The following is a 20,012-nucleotide window of genomic DNA, read 5'->3' as shown; positions in this document are numbered from 1 at the left end:
AGAAATAAAACACTTATAATGGTAATAAAATTTCGCCACGGGGCCATTTATTAACATTTGACCAAACCGATAATCAACTTCTTTTAGCCTACTTTCCAGCTTTTTGTATAGATCCCACGTTTTATGTAAATAAGCGGCCGAAAACTGGTCACTCCTTAATTAAGAGATAAAAGATATAGGTTTCCACCGACATGCAAGAAAAGTATTAAAGGAAAGTGGAAAGCGTCTTACCAGTTTAGTATTTAATTGGACGTGGAACGATTCTATTGACGCGAATTTAAAAAAAAAAGTGTTTTCACCTGAAATGAGCAGGAATAGTAAAGTGCAACCTACAGAAAGTAAAGCGCAGACAATGTTTAAAGAACGGCAAAATATAAACACTCAGTACCATCATGTAAAAAAAGTGTTTAGATTACTAGAAAAGAAGCGTGTGGTGTATCCTCTTACAGTGTTTTTACTTGGTAAGTGTTTTGAGTGTTAATTATATGATTTTCATGTTTGTTTTTGCAGTTTTGGTTTTATTCGGTCACATTTACTCTCTGCTAGGCAAACCCAGACCATTTTTGAACCAACACGTAGCAGTAAAAACGTGCGAGCACGTAGCCGATTTCTGTCTAACAGCCAGCATAGTAATCATAATTCTATACCTGCCAAAAAATGGTAAAAACTTTTTTCAGTTCTTCACCAGTTTGTACCCGGAGGGCAATCAACTGTTCGGCCCTTTGTTGGCCATGAAAAAACACCACTTCTGGAGAAATTTATTGATTTGCAACGTTTGCATAGGAGCCTTAATAACGTTCGACGCGTCCTTTTTCTTAATACATTTCGGCTGGGACACCTACAAATACCTCATTTTTGGCGATTTACAATTCTACGTGTACAACTTGGCTTTGTTGCTTTTGTTAGCGTTGGCGCGAAAATTGGAACTGAGATTCGCCGAACTGAACGAGCTGCTCGAATACAAAACTGAACATTTTCTGAAAAGTAACGCGACCAATAAAAAGCCCGAAAACGAAATCGAGACTCATTTGAGTTTTATCCTAAACTCGGAACACTTTTACAGCGTGAGAACGTTTAGGATTATGCATTATGATTTGTGCAAACTGGTGAAGCGATTTAATGAAATGTTTGGCAGGATTATTTTGTCTACTGTAGTGTTCAGTATTGCCAATATTTTAGCCAAAGTTACTTTTATCATTGACTTTTATGTTGCACCGAGCGTGGATGAGGAGAAGAACAAATGGGCAGTGTTTATGGGGATTGTATGTTTTTGGATTTGTGCTAATATGGTTTGTATCTTGACTGACTTGTCGTCATTTTCTTCAATGTTTCAAAGTCATGTGACTCTGACGTTTTGAAAAGTCAGAGTCATCAAAGCGGCGGCAAAAGATCACAAAGTGGTGATTTTTTCACCACTTTGTGATCTTTTGCCGCCATTTGGAGGATTTTTTAAATTTTACCAAAATTTCATGGTAACTTGAATTGTTGCCATTTCGCAATTTTTACAAACACTTTTCTCAAAAATGTTAGCCAGGCGACTTATTGCGGTCATTTTTAAGAATTTATTAATGTTTCTATTTTTTTAAGGTCGCCTGACCTTTTCCGCCATGGATTTTGGAAGTTTCCAGAAATTTCATGGTCACGTGACTTGACGCCATTTTGCTATTTTGTTCAATTCCCATACTCTTAAGATTACGTGACTCCGCCATTTTCTGATTTTTTAAAACTTTAAAAGCCACGTGTCTTGCCGCCATTTTAAGCATTTGTCAAAATTTGTATTTTTTAAGATCACTTAACACTGGCAACGCTGTAAAGTTAAGTTGACGCTTATCAACAATAATTATGTAACCAGAAAAATGAAATTTTTAACTTTGAAAAGTCTATAAATCACATTTAAACAGCTGGGAAAGCTAAAATTGTAAAAGCACATCACGTGATCGAAATAAATTAAATATGCAGCTGGCAACACTGTAAAGTTAAGATGAAGTTTGTCGACAACAGTCACGTGACCAAGCAAATATCATCTGTAACTTTGAAGAGTGTTTTAAGTTTTCTTGACAATTTGGTGGATGATTGCTGTGTCAGAAATTTACCTCTTTGCTTTTCTGCTCTCCTAATACAATTCTCGATTTTCTGTCAAAATTTAATTTTCTACCAGGAGCACAGAGATCACAGACGGTGTTTTAAGTTTTCTTGACAATTTGGTGGATGATTGCAGTATCAGAAATTTACCTCTTTGCGTTTCTGCTCTCCTAATACAATTCTCAATTTTCTGTCAAAATTTAATTTTCTACCAGGAGCACAGAAGTCACAGACGGTGTTTTAAGTTTTCTTGACAATTTGGTGGATGATTGCAGTATCAGAAATTTACCTCTTTGCGTTTCTGCTCTCCTAATACAATTCTCGATTTTCTGTCAAAATTTAATTTTCTACCAGGAGCACAGAAGTCACAGACGGTGTTTTAAGTTTTCTTGACAATTTGGTGGATGATTGCAGTATCAGAAATTTACCTTTTTCCGTTTCTGCTCTCCTAATACAATTCTCAATTTTCTGTCAAAATGTAATTTTCTACCAGGAGCACAGAAGTCACAGACGGTGTTTTAAGTTTTCTTGACAATTTGGTGGATGATTGCTGTGTCAGAAATTTACCTCTTTGCGTTTCTGCTCTCCTAATACAATTCTCGATTTTCTGTCAAAATTCAATTTTCTACCAGGAGCACAGAGATCACAGACGGTGTTTTAAGTTTTCTTGACAATTTGGTGGATGATTGTAGTATCAGAAATTTACCTCTTTGCGTTTCTGCTCTCCTAATACAATTCTCGAATTGCTGTCAAAATTTAATTTTCTACCAGGAGCACAGAAGTCACAGACGGTGTTTTAAGTTTTCTTGACAATTTGGTGGATGATTGCAGTATCAGAAATTTACCTTTTTCCGTTTCTGCTCTCCTAATACAATTCTCAATTTTCTGTCAAAATGTAATTTTCTACCAGGAGCACAGAAGTCACAGACGGTGTTTTAAGTTTTCTTGACAATTTGGTGGATGATTGCTGTGTCAGAAATTTACCTCTTTGCGTTTCTGCTCTCCTAATACAATTCTCGATTTTCTGTCAAAATTCAATTTTCTACCAGGAGCACAGAGATCACAGACGGTGTTTTAAGTTTTCTTGACAATTTGGTGGATGATTGTAGTATCAGAAATTTACCTCTTTGCGTTTCTGCTCTCCTAATACAATTCTCGAATTGCTGTCAAAATTTAATTTTCTACCAGGAGCACAGAAGTCACAGACGGTGTTTTAAGTTTTCTTGACAATTTGGTGGATGATTGCAGTATCAGAAATTTACCTCTTTGCGTTTCTGCTCTCCTAATACAATTCTCGATTTTCTGTCAAAATTTAATTTTCTACCAGGAGCACAGAAGTCACAGACGGTGTTTTAAGTTTTCTTGACAATTTGGTGGATGATTGCTGTATCAGAAATTTACCTCTTTGCGTTTCTGCTCTCCTAATACAATTCTCGATTTTCTGTCAAAATTTAATTTTCTACCAGGAGCACAGAAGTCACAGACGGTGTTTTAAGTTTTCTTGACAATTTGGTGGATGATTGCTGTGTCAGAAATTTACCTCTTTGCGTTTCTGCTCTCCTAATACAATTCTCGATTTTCTGTCAAAATTCAATTTTCTACCAGGAGCACAGAGATCACAGACGGTGTTTTAAGTTTTCTTGACAATTTGGTGGATGATTGTAGTATCAGAAATTTACCTCTTTGCGTTTCTGCTCTCCTAATACAATTCTCGAATTGCTGTCAAAATTTAATTTTCTACCAGGAGCACAGAAGTCACAGACGGTGTTTTAAGTTTTCTTGACAATTTGGTGGATGATTGCAGTATCAGAAATTTACCTCTTTGCGTTTCTGCTCTCCTAATACAATTCTCGAATTGCTGTCAAAATTTAATTTTCTACCAGGAGCACAGAAGTCACAGACGGTGTTTTAAGTTTTCTTGACAATTTGGTGGATGATTGCAGTATCAGAAATTTACCTCTTTGCGTTTCTGCTCTCCTAATACAATTCTCGATTTTCTGTCAAAATTTAATTTTCTACCAGGAGCACAGAGATCACAGACGGTGTTTTAAGTTTTCTTGACAATTTGGTGGATGATTGTAGTATCAGAAATTTACCTCTTTGCGTTTCTGCTCTCCTAATACAATTCTCGATTTGCTGTCAAAATTTAATTTTCTACCAGGAGCACAGAAGTCACAGACGGTGTTTTAAGTTTTCTTGACAATTTGGTGGATGATTGCAGTATCAGAAATTTACCTCTTTGCGTTTCTGCTCTCCTAATACAATTCTCGATTTTCTGTCAAAATTTAATTTTCTACCAGGAGCACAGAAGTCACAGACGGTGTTTTAAGTTTTCTTGACAATTTGGTGGATGATTGCAGTATCAGAAATTTACCTCTTTGCGTTTCTGCTCTCCTAATACAATTCTCGATTTGCTGTCAAAATTTAATTTTCTACCAGGAGCACAGAAGTCACAGACGGTGTTTTAAGTTTTCTTGACAATTTGGTGGATGATTGCAGTATCAGAAATTTACCTCTTTGCGTTTCTGCTCTCCTAATACAATTCTCGATTTTCTGTCAAAATTTAATTTTCTACCAGGAGCACAGAAGTCACAGACGGTGTTTTAAGTTTTCTTGACAATTTGGTGGATGATTGCTGTATCAGAAATTTACCTCTTTGCGTTTCTGCTCTCCTAATACAATTCTCGATTTTCTGTCAAAATTTAATTTTCTACCAGGAGCACAGAAGTCACAGACGGTGTTTTAAGTTTTCTTGGCAATTTGGTGGATGATTGCAGTATCAGAAATTTACATTCTTAACTTGAAACGCCAATACAGAACGAATGTAGTTTTTGACTATACCAAGCAGACTAAAAACTTGACAATTATCACGTGACACTCCAATTCTGTACGATTAGGACAGTCACATGATAACTGTCAGATTATCGTCTGTTTAGAGAAAAGAGGAATAACCAAACTTAGTTAATATAAGATCTGTTCGCACAGGCAATCTCTAACCGGTTTCCAATAAAAAATTAATGAGATGGCGGCTGTAATTACTAATTAGTTGAATAAGCAGCCAAATTTGCCAAATCATCAGAAAATGTCAACTTGTCAGTGACATTTTCTGACTTCTAATCTAACCAATGACTGCACATATTTGTGGGATTAATAGGTCTGTTCGCAGAACGAATCTCCAACTAATAATCAGAGGAATATGTTCAGCTATTGGCCATTACTTTTAAAATGTCAATGTCACGTGAGCATTCAACCAATAAAAGCCAACAATTTCCGATTTTCAGTTGGAAAGCAGTTTGAAATTGCCTCTACAAACAGACCTATTAGTTGAAGATTCTGCCAACAAACCTATTAGTGTATTTAAGTGTGTTTTTTTATTACCTAATTTTGTAGAGCCAATCGTTTCTCATCGCATTTTACGGCGAACAAATCACCAAAGAGGGAGAGAAAACCACCAGAATCTGCTTTTACCTGCTAAACAAAGTTTCTTTTCAACTGAAAAACGACGACGAGAAGCTGGTGAAAGACGAACTGAACAGTTTCGCCTTCCAGAGCTATACGCACATCCCTTGCCTGTCTGCCGGGGGATTTTTCGACGTTAACTTCAAAGTACTGGGATTGATGATTTCCAGCGTCACGTCCTACTTGATGGTTATTATACAATTTCTTTTAAGACCACAAAACAACTGACCTAAATTACAATAAAACTTATACTGCAATGGATTAATTTTATTAAGTAAAACACTTGAAAATATTCCCAATTGATATATTATTCCACGAACATCAATCTATACACACTACACAGTGAATTATTATGAAGATTACTGCCTTTCTCACAATGGACTTTATTTCAAACTATATTTATGCAAGACAAAGCGGCATTTCTATGTGAACCGTTCATATTTGTTTATGATAAAATGCCGCTATTCCTCAGGAATTGCAAAAAAAATTAAGTTTATGTGATTCTTATGTTAACCTCCATTATTTACTCTGCAACAAATTAACCTCATAAAATACAGTAAAGTTGAACCACATTCTTAGCTTGAAGGAGGAGGAGGAGGTGGAGCACTCAATAAGCTGGTCACATCTAAACCAGGTGGAGGAGGCGGCACAGACACTGGGGCGGGCGGTGGTGGCCAATAAGTTTGATGTGGGGTAGCTGCATGTAAATTTATTTGTTTCACTACACACATTCTAAACCGTTAAACTAATAAAAATAGTTACTAATCAGTCAGTAAGAGTATGCTGTCAATCATATAGAATCTCAGCCCCGAAAGATGGTAAAAATACATCATGTGATTTGATTTATGCTAAAATTGTGGAAAGTGAATTTAAATTACCTGTTGGACCCCAAGTTGCCCCAGGTGGGGGCGGCTGATCAGACCAGGAAGACATCATTGGCGTAGCGTTTCCTAGAAAGTTGGATAATATTCAAGCCCGTTTGGCTATTTTTACAATTAAAGTTTCACAGCTGCAATAAGTTACAGCTTTGTTTTAATCATGAAAGTTTTAGTGCTTTAACGCAGTTTATGACTGATATCTCCCTTAAGCTACCAGATACAACAAAAATGCATTTTAGGTTTTTTAAATTTTTTTACAATTTGACTTTAACGAAAATTTTAGTTCCACAAATAAATGAGATAATATGAGATGTTAAGGCCGTTAGTGCTGTAGATTTTGGTGTCTCAACGCAGTTTTTGGCCTTTACACGACCAAAATTCAAATTAGCTTTTTTGATAAGAATTAGCCGTAAACTAGCATTTTTTACCAAATTTTAGCTCCACAAGGAAAGGAGATATGAACTTGTAAAACGGTATCTTCTTTACGCAACCAGACACAACAAAATGTCAAATTAGCTTTTTTATAGCGAATTAAATGCTGTTGAAGCTGTTAGTGCAGTGCCATTTGGTGTCTCTCTCATTGGTGTAAAATTCTCTGTAAACTAGCATTACTACACATAAAGGAGATATGAATTTGTAAAACTGTTGGTGAGTGACAGATAAACGTAAAACGTCATTTGTTCAAGTGGTCTAACGACATATAAACACCAACTTAGTAGAGTATCAAAGATATTTTTTCCAGAATTTACACTTTTACAATTTAACCGCCAGAGAGCGTTGAACTCAAGTTTTGACATCATTTTGAAAAAGCACCTCTAACTCGGTTATTTTGACAGATACGTCACAAACTAATTTGTAGCCTGGATTTTAAGCTTTCAGAAAATCATCATTCCAAAAGTCGTGGCTTTCACCGTTTGACCGCTAGAGGGCTTTAAAGGACAAGATGACATTTGTCCCAACTAACTACACAAATTGTCTAAAATGTATTAATTTTGACAGTTGTCACTTTTCTAGCCTTAAAGGACAAACTTGGTAGCATATCAAGGAATTTTCTCAAAATTTTCACTTTTACTCATTTTATAACATAATTTTTAAACAAGCACCCATAACTCGGTTATTTTGACACATATGTCAAAATGTCACAGAAACAAATTTGTAGCCTCGATTTTGAGCTTTCAGAAAATATGCCCATATTAAATCGTAGCTTTCATTGTTCGACCGCAAGAGGGCCTAAAAGTTAAGACAACATTTGTCCAAGTAATCACCAATTATACAAAATTTTTGTAAAATCAGTTAAATTTTACAGCTGACACTTTTGAAATTTTAAAGCACCAACTTAGTAGAGTATCAAGATGTTTTCAAGAATTTACACTTTTACAGGTTAACCGCCAAAGAGCGTTGAACTCAAGTTTTGACATCATTTTGAAAAAGCACCTCTGTGCTGGTTATTTTGACAGATACGTCAAAACGGCACATAAACAAATTTGTAGCCTGGATTTTAAGCCTTCAGAAAGTCATCATTCCAAAAGTCGTGGCTTCCACCGTTTGACCGCTAGAGGGCTTTAAAGACAAGATGACATTTGACCCAACTAACTATACAAATTGTCTAAAATGTAGCATTAAATTTGACATTTGTCACTTTTATGCCTTAAAAGACAAACTTGGTAGAATATCAAGGAATTTTCTAAAAATTTTCACTTTTACCATGATTTTTAAAGAAGCACCCATAACTCGGTTATTTTGACACATACGTCAAAATGACACAGAAATAAATTTGTAGCCTGGATTTTAAGCTTTCAGAAAGTCATCATTCCAAAAGTCGTGGCTTTCACCGTTTGACCGCTAGAGGGCTTTAAAGGACAAGATGACATTTGTCCCAACTAACTACACAAATTGTCTAAAATGTATTAATTTTGACAGTTGTCACTTTTATAGCCTTAAAGGACTACTTGGTAGTATAGCAAAGAATTTTCTACAAATTTTCACTTTTACCATAATTTTTAAAAAAGCACCCATAACTCGGTTATTTTGACACATACGTCAAAATGTCACATAAACAAATTTGTAGCCTGGAATTTGAGCTTTCAGAAAACATGCGCATATTAAGTCGTAGCTTTCATTGTTCGACCGCAAGAGGGCCTAAAAGTTAAGACAACATTTGTCCAAGTAATCACCAATTATACAAAATTTTAGTAAAATCTGTTAAATTTGACAGCTGACACAATTTTGAAAAAGCACCTCTGCATTGGTTATTTTGACAAATACGTCAAAATTTATAATGGAATTTAAGCTTTCAAAAACTATTATCACAAAAAATCGTATTTTTCCCTCAAATACTCCTTCACCATTTGCCCAAATATTTTCCGATAAAACTTTGTAAGATCTGGACAAATGGTGAAGGAGTGACTCTTCATAACAATAACAATTTACCTGGTGGAGGGGGTGGTGGTGGAATACCAGGAGCCATTGTGGGCACAGCACCCCATGGAGCTCCCCAGGGTGGCGGAGCCATTGCGGGGGCAGCCATTAAAGGCCGCGGAGCTGCCTGTGGCGCAAAAATGTTGAAAGAGCTCTGAACCCTTTTTTGCATGCCCTCATTCCCTAAAAAAAAAAATTAAATGTATACAAACAAGAAAATAACAAAAAAACCTTCATTAAACCATTCCACAAGAAAAAATATGTTTATATAATTTTGAATAGAAATTTTATCTGTCAGTTTGAATAAAAAAAAAATTGTTTTAAAAAATAGTCAAACAACCACCTGACCCTAATAAATACAGTTTTAAAATTGAAAATTTTCTGTGATATGAAATTAGATTGGTCAAAGTTCAAATTGAGCTTCAAAATGATTAAAACAGTCACATGACCCTAACAAATGCAATTTTAAACGTGAAATTTAAAGTTTAAATTCAGTTAACCAGCAGGTGATCTTAAAAAAATTCAAAAGTTCAAATGTCAATAAATTTAAAAAAAATTCTCTGGGACAAGTTGAAGCTGTCAAAGTTCAAATTGAGTGTTAAATTTATTAAAGCAGTCACGTGACATCAAGTAATGCAGTTTTGAACTTGAAAATGTTGATAAAAGAATCCGGTAACCCTTAAAAAAATCGAATTTGCAAATGTCAAAGTTGAAATGTTACCAGGATAAAACAATTGATATTAAAAAATAACTGATTAATTTGTAGGGTTAACACATCATTCAATAAGTCCCGGGACTAACCCACAGGTGGCACTACAAATCGCATTTTTATATTTTTCCCTTGAAGTACCATCTTTCAAACGACAGCTGTCAAATCCTGGGCTCATTCCCTCCAATATTTTGTTTGTGAGAATTTTTTAAAGTGAACATCTTTTGAGTTTTTTTAAAACATGGAAAAAAGTGATTTTCGTGTGCTGATTAAACACTGTTTCCTGATGGGAAAAAACACCGTCCAAACAGAACAATGGCTTGAAAAATGTTACGGGGACTCTTCTCCATCGAAAACAACGATTTGTAGGTGGTTTGCTGATTTTAAACGCGGTCGTACAGACACAAATGACGCTGAACGGTCTGGACGCCCAAATTCGGCTGTTGTTCCAGAAAACATCAAAAAAATCCACAAAATGATATTGTCTGATCGTAAACTGAAAGTGAGTGAGATAGCTGAGGCCTCAAAGATATCAGAGGGTAGTGTGTTAACAATTTTGCATGAACATTTGGGTATGCGAAAGCTGCTTTCGAAATGGGTGCCGCGAGTGCTCACTATTGACGAAAAACAACAACGAATTGATGATTCAGAGCGCTGTTTGGAGCTGTTTAACCGTAATAAAAAGGATTTTTTGCGTCGATATGTGACCATGGACGAAACCTGGATCCACCACTACACACCTGAATCAAAACGGCAGTCATCTGAGTGGACTGGACCCGGCAAAAGCCGTCCAAAGCGACCGAAAAACGCAACAATCGGCTGGCAAGGTTATGGCCTCTGTATTCTGGGATACACACGGTATATTGTCCATTGACTATTTGGAAAAGGGAAAAACAATCAACAGCGACTATTATTGTGCATTATTGGACCGATTGAAGGATGAAATCGCACTAAAACGGCCCCATGTGAAGAAGAAAAAAAGTCTCTTTCATCAAGACAATGCACCGTGTCACAAGTCCATAAAAACGAAGGTCAAATTCAACGAATTGGGTTTCGAATTGCTTCCCCACCCACCGTATAGTCCAGACCTGGCCCCCAGCGACTACTGGCTGTTTTCAGATCTCAAAAAAATGCTCCAGGGAAAGAAATATCAATCAAATGAGGAAGTCATCGCTGAAACTGAAGCGTATTTTGGACCAAGGAAAAATCGTTCTATAAACATGGTATAGAAAAGTTGGAATGATTGTATCACTCTAGAAGGGAACTATATTGATGAATAAAGACGAATTTCATGAAAAATAATTGTTTTTCTTAGTTGGTCCCGGGACTTATTGAATGAAGTGTTAAGTTTAATGCTAATACATTGCGGAACTGTCTCAATGACGTGTGAGAGAAAAAAATACACATACACTAGTATGAAAACGGTTAAAAAATGTTCTTCTTCAATACTATTTTTTTTTATCAGATTTAAAGTATTTTTTAAAATAAAAAAAAAATAGTAGAAGACCCCCTTTATAAAAAAGGTCAATTATAGCATAAAATACAAAGGCTTTATCAGTAAGAGTATGCTGTCAATCATACAGATCTCAGACCCGAAAGATGGTGTAAAACATCATGTAAAGCCACTTAGTTTCATAAAAATCACAATTAATTAAACCAGCTGCTTACCTGTAGTGGGGGGTGGAGGTCCTTCTCCCAGTTCCGCCATCAACGACATGTACTCTAAAAAAATAACAAAAAAACACAACGGTAAATAGAGAACTAAAAAAATCACCCATTAAGTTAAAGTTTTGATGGATAAATCAGTAAGAGTTACGTTATCAGTCACTTGAACTTCAGTCCCGAAAGATGGTAAAAAAGCATCATGTGTATATGCATAAACTAAATGATAGGTAAGTGTAGACAAACCGTGACAATGGAACTGAAAATTAATTTAAGTAAGCAGCGAGAGATGGCACAGACGCAACAATTTGGATCTTTTGATTGTTGGAATTTTTTTTTTTGTTTCTAGGCAAAAAATAACGGATTTTGTGAGTGTTTTGTTTAATTATTGTGTTTCACTTCCTTGTATTTTTGTTTAGTCATTTTTAATATTCATCAAGGGTTATTCTATACTTAATACATTATGAATTTCATGTTTAATCACGTGATCATTTGTACCTTAAAATGAGTCACATGATTGAGAGTTTAAAACTAAAAAACGGCAACATTAAAATTAAACTTAATTATGGAAAATCGTCATGTGACCGTTTAAATAATATTTTGTCATTTACAGTCACGTGATCTATTGAGAATCGTCATACGACTTTATGAACTATAAAAAGAGTCACATGACTCTCAAATAATAATTTTGACATCTAAAACAGTGACCATTAAGATTCCGGTTTGTCGTGAAAACCATTTGAATTGAAAATGGTCAATCTGCACTATAAAGAGAGTAACGTGCGTCTTTAAAAACATCAGTTTAAACTGAAAAACGATCACGTGATCCTTTAAATAATATCTTGCTATTTACAGTCACGTGATTTTCAGGATTTCGGTTTGACATTAAAAAAGACATACGTGACCTTTAAAAATGTATTTGATTATTGAAAATCGTCACATGACCATTTGCATACTACATGGTGGTCCAGTTTTAAATGTCAATAATTCACCAATCCATAGAAAATTAAAAAATAAGTTGACATTTATTATGTCATTCTCCTGAAAAGTGCTTCCTAAGGAAAATACAATCTTTCAAATTTCTGTTTAAAAAATCAGTTTTTTGTCATAACTGTCAAACCGTTGGAGCAATTTTGATCAAATTTGGAACACGCATTATGAAATTAATACTCATTATGAAATTCTCCAGTAGCCTAGATACAGGAAGATGGTTTTAGTGTTTTCATCTTATCTTCTACGTCTCTAGATATTTTTCAAAAATTACGTTTCATTGTTTACAATGAAAAAGAAATTATCTTTTATAAAATTCTGATTTGAAACTTCCTTTACGAGATAATTCAGTTATTACGTTCAAAGACCCAAAACTAACCCAACCCAGCTTAAAAACGGAAAATTCACAAGAAACTTTTGACTTGAACACCAAAAAGTGACTATGAACTAATGAAAAGTAACATCAGAAGCTTAAAATTTGCATTTGAAGTAAGTTTTCATAATTTTAAGACAAATTTCAATATTTTAGTTTTGAAAATAGTCTTAGATAGAGGACATTGACATTAGATTCATGAAAATTGTCTTGAAAACTAACTTTTCTTGCTTATAACTTTGCTTTTAATTTTCTCAGAATTCTGGACTATTTTTAGTGTTTCAAAACTGCTTTCAGCTTGGAAAATCGAGTTTCAAGACTATCTTTACCAAGTTATTGACACAGCAAACTTAAAAACAATTTTCACATTCTTCATAGACTTAAAATGGCATTCCAAGCTTTGTCACTATTCAATCGACTTCTAGACACCTCAGTGCTAAAAATTCGAGTATTTCTTAAAAATCTAGATTATTTTTAGTGCTTTAAGGCTGTTTTCAGTACCTCAAATCGAGTTTTAAGACTATCTTTACAAAGTTTTTGACTTATCAGGTCTAAAAGCCAATTTGTACACTGTCCACAGTCTTGAAAATGTTATTTCAAGCTTCTTCAGTATTAAATTGAGTTCTACACTCATCATGGTGCAATAAATTGTAGTATCTCTAAGAAATTCAGACTGTTTTTAGTGCTTTTTAAGACTGAAAAATCGAGTTTAAGAATATTTCCAAAAGTCAAGTTTCTTCAGTAATAAAAGTAAAAAAATTTGGTATCAAATGCTACGATATTAGTCTTGAGAACTAATTTTTAGAAATAAAATAGTTCAAAAATTTAATTTACTTCTAGACTTGTTCCAGTCCAGAAAATTGAGTTGTACACGAATTGAAGTCCTGAAAATAGACTTTTGGACTCTCTTTAGTCCTAGTAAAGTCAGTTATAGCTTTAAAAGTCAACTTTTAGATTATCTTTAGAAGTAAAAAATGAGTTTCATGCACAATGCAATATTTGTCTTGATTTCTGGACCGTTTTTAGTTCTTGAAATCCAGTTTCAGACACTCGACCAGGATGGCAGTTTGAGAAAACAAATTATAAGACTATTCCTAGTAGTAAATAGCAAGTTTTTTTCGGTACAAATTTGGACTCTCACAAGTCTTGAATGTTCAGTTTTACACTATAAAACAATTTTTTAAATTGAAATTTGAAGGACTGTAAGTTCCTTAGGAAACGTTTTTCAGAAAAATGACTATCAATAATGCAAGTCAACTTATTTTTTGATTGGCTATCGAGTGGTAAATTATTGACACTTAAAACTGGACCACCCTGTATAAGGAGTCACGTGACTCTTCAAATAATAGTTTAACATCAAAAACCGTCACCTTTGGGATTTCGTTTTGACGTTAAAATAATGGAAAATCGTCACGTGGACATTTGCACTGTAAAGCGGGTCACGTGTCTCTAAAAATATCAGTTCAAACTGAAAAACGATTACGCGATCCTTCAAATGACATTTAAAACTGTCATGTGACATTATAAATTCCATTTTTAATCTTAAAAGAGTCATGTAACCTTTAAGATCCACGCGATTTTGAAAATATTAGTCTAAACCTAAAAACTGTCACTTGACGTAAAAAAGTATCAGTTTGAAACAAAAAAAAAACGGTCAAGTAACCTTCAGAATTCTGTTTTGACGTTGAAAAAAGAGTCACGTGACTTTTAAATAAATAGAATCTTTATTATCTATACCTCATACCAGAAATTCTTATCTTGTTTTGTTTTCAAAATACAAGTAATTACTATAACTCAAATTTATTTGAAAAAATCGAGTCTGGATGGGACAGCAAAATAAAGCGGATTATGGGAAATACTGCAAAAGTTGGCAAATATGTCTGAAATGACGCCGAAATACATTAGGAAGCCCTTGAAGCGTAAACGGCTTCACTTTAATTACATTGCACTGGTTGTCTGTACTTATCATAGCAACAAATTAATAAGGGTAAATAATGGTGATGGCACACTTACCCTCATCAATTTTAGTAATATCACCCCCTTCCATTGGGGGACCACCTAAACCAGGTCGTTTCGATCTGCAATCCTTTGCTATGTGACCTGCGGCTCCGCAACTCGAGCACACAATGTTATTGGTCACGTTTGGCTTGTCCGGACACTATAAAACCAAAAAAAAACCTTAGTCAACACTTAAAAGTAACTTTCAAAAAACAATTAAATCATGTTAAGTTAATCAGTTATGGGTATGTCGTCTTTCAGCTTAATTTCAGTCCCGAAAGATGGTATAAAGAGCATCATGTTGATTAAAATTAGTGACTTTTTCAAATTGTCTTTTCACCCTGTTTTTCCATTTTTAAAATCGATTTTCTAGCATTTTTAGAGACACCTGAGATTAATTAAGCAATTTTTAGTTTGTCATCTTTAAGGGTTTTCAAGATTTCAAAATTTTAAGTGGTTTTTTTTCATCGCTTGTCCGGACACTATAAAACCAAAAAAAAAAACCCTAGACAACACTTAAAAAACCAATTAAATCATGTTAAGTTAATCAGTTATGAGTATGTCGTCTTTCAGCTTAATTTCAGTCCCGAAAGATGGTACAAAGAGCATCATGTTGATCAAAATTAGTGACTTTTTCAAATTGTCATTTCACCCTGTTTTTCCATTTTTAAAATTGATTTCCTAGCATTTTTAGAGACACCTGAGATTAATTAAGTAATTTTTAGTTTGTCATCTTTAAGGGTTTTCAAGATTTCAAAATTTTAAGTGGTTTTTTTTTCATGGCTTGTCTGGACACTATAAAACCAAAGAACCAAACAAATGTTGTTCAAATTTCACTGCCCTAATGACTTAACTTACCAACCAAGACTTATGATCACTAGCTCCGCAATTAGTGCACCGCATTCCGTCATTTTCTCTTAAAGTCCCATTCAGCTGCGCTAACTCTCTGAGTTGCATTCTCCTTAAATCGTTTTGGTTCTCTGGTACTTCCACTCCTTGCCTGATCACTTCCTTAATCTAAGCACAACATTTTTGCTACTAAAATGACTTTTAAGCTTCAGATAACTTACTCGTTCCACCGCTTTTTTAACACATTCAAGACTGGTGGCCGTAATGTAAGCGTGCAACGGCTCATCTTCACCAGGCAAAGGCTGACCATCTTTTCTACCAACTTTACCTTCCTTCACGCTACCCTTTCCTCTGATTATAATTTTAGCTCCAGTCTCCTTTTCCATAGCTGAAACACCGCAAATTTACTAAATCGCACTTGAATTCAAATTGAAACTCACTTTTCAGAGTATTTCCTCTAGGCCCAATCAGAAGACCTACAAAATTAATTTCTGGGTGTTCTTCCTGAGGAATCATAACTTTGTCACTCACTCGGATAATTGGAGGCCTGAAAAAAATGCCATAAAACACTGAAACCCCATTATAAACATATCAAATACTTGTAATCAGCTGGAGGTTTAAAATCAGGGTTAATGGACTGCATTTTCATCACCAAACTGTGCCGCTCCTCTTCTAAACGCTTCCTAGTACGAAAATCTCGAGTATTCAACCGTTTACCATCACTGCTGTAAATTGGTTCGGGCGAGGGAGATCTGTTGCAAGAAAAAACCACCCTTGTACTTCAGGAACAACACTGCTTTATGCCGTTAATGAGTTATGTGCTCAAACGACAAAAAGCTGGGTTGTGTGTAGCCTTACAACTAAATATACTGAGAGTTGACTAGGTTTTTTTCACTACGAAACTAAAAACCTAATCAACCACTCTTGGGAGACAAAAAAATGAGGTAAATCTGTTTCCTGAAGAAAAAATATTAGTGATTAATAGCTGCAAGAATAAAATATTATTATTATTGCTGGCTGAAAATAAATGTTGATTTATTATTATTGCCTGAAAATGAATTTTTTGATTAACTTTCTGCTTGTTTTTCATCTACAAAAAAAGTGTTATTGATCTGAAACAGATGTGTTTAATTAAGTGTTGTAACAGTTATAAAAACTAGCCTTCAATGATTCTTATTTCAGCTTGAAATTATATATTTAAATCATCTTGTAGATTAATCTGAAAGTGCTGGAAGAATCATCAAAGTGTGGGAGAGCAGCTAAAACTATTGATTTTGATTAACACAAAACTAGTTTATTGTAAATTCGTAATTGACTCAACCTTCATAAAAGCTGTATAAAACCAATAGTAACTGTTAATAATCCACTTCTAAATTTGATCAATGGTTTAACAGCAGCTGCTCAGTAAAAGAATTGTTTGTGAATATTTCTTGAGGTTAACAACACCTTTAACATGTATTGAAAACAAATTTCAATGCAGTTTGCACTGTTATTAGAATTAAATTTATTGGTGTACTTGTTTGAAGTGAGTGGTGAATAGTACAAAGTTTGCCATATTTGAAATCTGACTTTTGATCTGAAACCGTATTGAAAATTTGTTTTAACAAATAGCAAATTGGTTAAGTATGTGTTTTATATATTATTGGCCACTAGACATTAATGTTATAGGTCCTAGAGGCCTCTGGCAATTTACGGGATGATTTAAGACACTTCTGACGCTTTTTTTGAAGTTCTCAGTAGTATTTAGGGGTCTCTGGCACATTAAAAATGGTCCTAGAGGCCTCTGACAATTATGGAGCTCTAGGAACTTTCAAAAATGGTCTTAGAGGCCTCCAGCAATTTAAAACAGTTATGGAAAGGTTTTAGATGCTTGGAGAAACCTCTGTCACTTTTAAGAAGGTTCTCAGTAGCATTTAGAGGTCTCTGGCACATTAAAAATGGTCCTAGAGGCCTCTGACAATTATGGAGCTCTAGGAAATTCCAAAAATGGTCTTAGAGGCCTCCAGCAATTTAAAACAGTTATGGAAAGGTTTTAGACGCTTGGAGAAACCTCTGTCACTTTTAAGAAGGTTCTCAGTAGCATTTAGAGATCTCTGGCACATTTAAAATGGTCTTAGAGGTCTCTGACATGTTAAAACAAATCTATGAAGGTTTAAAACACTTGTAGAACCCTCTGGCACTTTTTAAAAGATTTTCAAGAGCATTTAGGAGCCTAACTTCTTTCAAAATTGTCTTAGAGACCTCTGGCAATTTAAAACAATTCTAGAAACGTTTCAAACACTTAAAATCTTTCAAAACAATCTTAGAGGACTCAGAGCAGTTTAAAACAGTTATGAAAAGTTTAAGACACTTGTGGAAGGTTGTGTCACTTTTTAAAAGTTTCTCAGTAGCATTTAGATGTCTCTGGCACATTCAAAATGGTCTTGGAGGCCACTGGCAATTTAAAACAATTCCAGGAAGGTTTAAAACACTTGTAGGGGCCTTTGGCACTTTTTAAAAGGTTTTTAATAGCATTTAGAGGTCTCTGACAGTTTCAAAATGGTTTTAGAGGCCTCTGGCAATTTAAAACGGTTATGAGAAGGTTTAAGAGGGTTCTGGAACTTTTCAATGGCTCTAGAGGATTTTCGCGATTTAAATTTTACACACACATAAAAAAGATTAAATCCAAGGCAAAATTGTGAAGCATCTCTTTAGAGATACTGAGTAAAGAAAAACACTTAATTCTAAGACAGTTTAGAATTGTATGCTCACTTTGATAATCAATTTCCTTACCCAAAACGCTTCATCCAAAAAATACAGGGTCATCAAATTATGCAAAAAACTTGTTTTCCAAATCAATCAAGAATTCAGTTGTAAAAACTTCAATGGCAAAATTTAAATACTCACACCTTATTTTAGATGTAAAATAATAGTGAATCACAAACAATTCTTCCCCCGAATTAAACCCTAACCTACCAAATTAAAGAACAATAAAAGTAGTTTAGGAAATAAATGAAACTAAAGTTGTACTGTCAAACCACATTGGAGGCTGGTCAGCAAAGACACAGTCACCATAAGATGCAGCCCTCCAGTGAGTGACCCCATTCAGAGCAGACTAAAGAGATTTGTATTGACGAACCTTTCCTCCGGATTGGCGGGAATTCCTAAGTCGCCGGATCGCAGCTTCCTACTCACTTCCTCAATCTGGAGTTGCACTGAAATGAAACGGGTTAGGAAGGGCAAGCGCCCCTGTGTTAGAAAAATTTGCTTTTTTTTTGACCCACAACAATAAAAAAATTAACCACAGGTGGTTTTTGTAAATCATATACCAAATGGAAGGGGGAAAGCTGCAAGTTGCTTCCTAAACTTTCATCCCTAAGAAATTAATGTTAAAAGTAACTAAAACCTGTTTATTTAAATTTTGGCTTGTTGCATTCATTATACATTACCTGAGACAGGACAAGTCAGTGATATAACAAAAGAAATTTCCTTTTCTGACTACTTGCTTTACATATTTACTTTTTGAACATAATTATGCACTAGATTCAAGTTAAAACTTACCAAAAAAACAATAGAACAGAAAAGAGTAAGGTACTTACATAAATAAGCTTGTTCCTGGTCCTTGTTCAGGTTAGCTGGTAAAATTGTAGGCATGCCAGGAATGAAAATCTTCTCGTGCTCACCACCACCCCATCTTGACCTCCTTTTGCGCTTTCTTTCTGCAGTTCCATCTGAATCCTGACTGCCTACATCAAACAACCAACATACATTCACACTAAGAAACCTATAACTAAATGAAACCTACCAACAGAGTGATTAGAATTTTCACATTGCGTTTGCTGCAAAAAATTAGCAAAATTTCTGGAAGCAGCCAAAGTGGCCAAGGTGTCTTGAATGAGTTTCTCCCCATCAATTTCTTCGGGGGTTTTTTCACGTTTTCTGGAACGACTGCGGCTGCGACTACGGTCACGTTCACGGTATCTGTCTCTAGACCTATTTCCAAAATTAGACTTAGTACAACCCAAAAAAAATGTGCTTGAACTTGATACTTTAATATAAAAGAAGGAATTAGTCAAACCTGTCTCGATCTCGATCCCTGTCTCTGTCGCGGTCTCGGTGCCTGTCTCTATCACGATCCCGATCTCTGGAACGGTGCCTGCGGTCTCGATCTCGGTCTCTGTCCCTATCACGATCACGATCCCTGTCTCGGTCTCTATCGCGATCACGGTCTCTATCCCGGTCCCGATCACGATCTCTATCTCTAGAGCGGTCTCTATGTCTCGATACCATTTCAGTTAGTCGATCTGGACTTTTCAATAAATGTTAAAATAACTCTGCGCCCCACAACTTCACTGCACAAATACTAAACGCAAATAAAATGGCGGCGGCATGACGACTGACGAGGACTACTGACACAAAGCCAACATGGCCGATGGAAACATGCGCAAAGTGAAATGTCATTGACAGGAAACGGAAACGCGTTTTGACAGTTAGGTAAAAAATTAGTTCGTGTGCGTTTCCCACAACACAAAAAACGGTAAAAGTTTGGTTACAGGAGTTTAGATTATAAATAGTACAGTTCGAGGGAGTGAAAAATGGAGAAACTATAAACAGT

The 20,012-nt window shown here is 35.1% G+C and overlaps 2 protein-coding genes and 1 long non-coding RNA gene across 3 annotated transcripts; 1 reads left to right on the top strand and 2 right to left on the bottom strand.

Moving 5' to 3' along the window:
* The first annotated feature begins 57 nt into the window (after positions 1-57).
* On the top strand, positions 58-5,798 carry LOC145735456 (uncharacterized). Its single transcript, XM_081989368.1, has 3 exons — positions 58-461; positions 511-1,289; positions 5,473-5,798. Exons 1-3 carry the CDS (start codon positions 305-307, stop codon positions 5,767-5,769), a joined length of 1,233 nt encoding a protein of 410 aa, XP_081845494.1. The 5' UTR covers positions 58-304; the 3' UTR covers positions 5,770-5,798.
* Positions 5,799-5,829: 31 nt separating this feature from the next.
* Positions 5,830-19,849, bottom strand: SF1 (splicing factor 1). Its single transcript, XM_081989362.1, has 13 exons — positions 19,476-19,849; positions 19,203-19,390; positions 18,997-19,143; positions 18,537-18,612; positions 16,018-16,170; positions 15,859-15,965; positions 15,640-15,806; positions 15,428-15,586; positions 14,585-14,729; positions 11,215-11,268; positions 8,850-9,020; positions 6,420-6,491; positions 5,830-6,238 (listed from the first exon to the last, which is right to left on the bottom strand). The coding sequence occupies exons 1-13, from the start codon at positions 19,685-19,687 to the stop codon at positions 6,117-6,119; spliced, it is 1,773 nt and encodes a 590-aa protein (XP_081845488.1). The 5' UTR covers positions 19,688-19,849; the 3' UTR covers positions 5,830-6,116.
* Positions 7,775-8,843, bottom strand: LOC145735462 (uncharacterized). Its single transcript, XR_014179682.1, has 2 exons — positions 8,658-8,843; positions 7,775-7,853 (listed from the first exon to the last, which is right to left on the bottom strand). It is a non-coding gene; the product is annotated as an uncharacterized LOC145735462 (long non-coding RNA).
* Positions 19,850-20,012: the final 163 nt, after the last annotated feature.

The sequence above is a fragment of the Ips typographus genome, linkage group LG11 (assembly GCF_016097725.1).
Source record: "Ips typographus isolate SLU linkage group LG11, UJ_Ityp_2.0, whole genome shotgun sequence".
Lineage (NCBI taxonomy): Eukaryota > Metazoa > Arthropoda > Insecta > Coleoptera > Curculionidae > Ips > Ips typographus.
This window is presented reverse-complemented; position numbering and strand designations above follow the sequence as displayed.

What these genes read in the sequence shown, in the direction of transcription:
- LOC145735456 (XM_081989368.1), top strand. Translation starts at nt 305, where the DNA reads ATGAGCAGGAATAGTAAAGTGCAACCTACAGAAAGTAAAGCGCAGACA. An exon ending in TCTTACAGTGTTTTTACTTG is followed by an intron (nt 462 to 510) that starts GTAAGTGTTTTG and finishes TTGTTTTTGCAG; the next exon opens with TTTTGGTTTTATTCGGTCAC. An exon ending in TTTGGATTTGTGCTAATATG is followed by an intron (nt 1,290 to 5,472) that starts GTTTGTATCTTG and finishes CTAATTTTGTAG; the next exon opens with AGCCAATCGTTTCTCATCGC.
- SF1 (XM_081989362.1), bottom strand. Translation starts at nt 19,687, where the DNA reads ATGGTATCGAGACATAGAGACCGCTCTAGAGATAGAGATCGTGATCGG. An exon ending in AAATTCTAATCACTCTGTTG is followed by an intron (nt 19,144 to 19,202) that starts GTAGGTTTCATT and finishes TGTTTGATGTAG; the next exon opens with GCAGTCAGGATTCAGATGGA. An exon ending in TTAAAAAAGCGGTGGAACGA is followed by an intron (nt 15,587 to 15,639) that starts GTAAGTTATCTG and finishes TGTTGTGCTTAG; the next exon opens with ATTAAGGAAGTGATCAGGCA.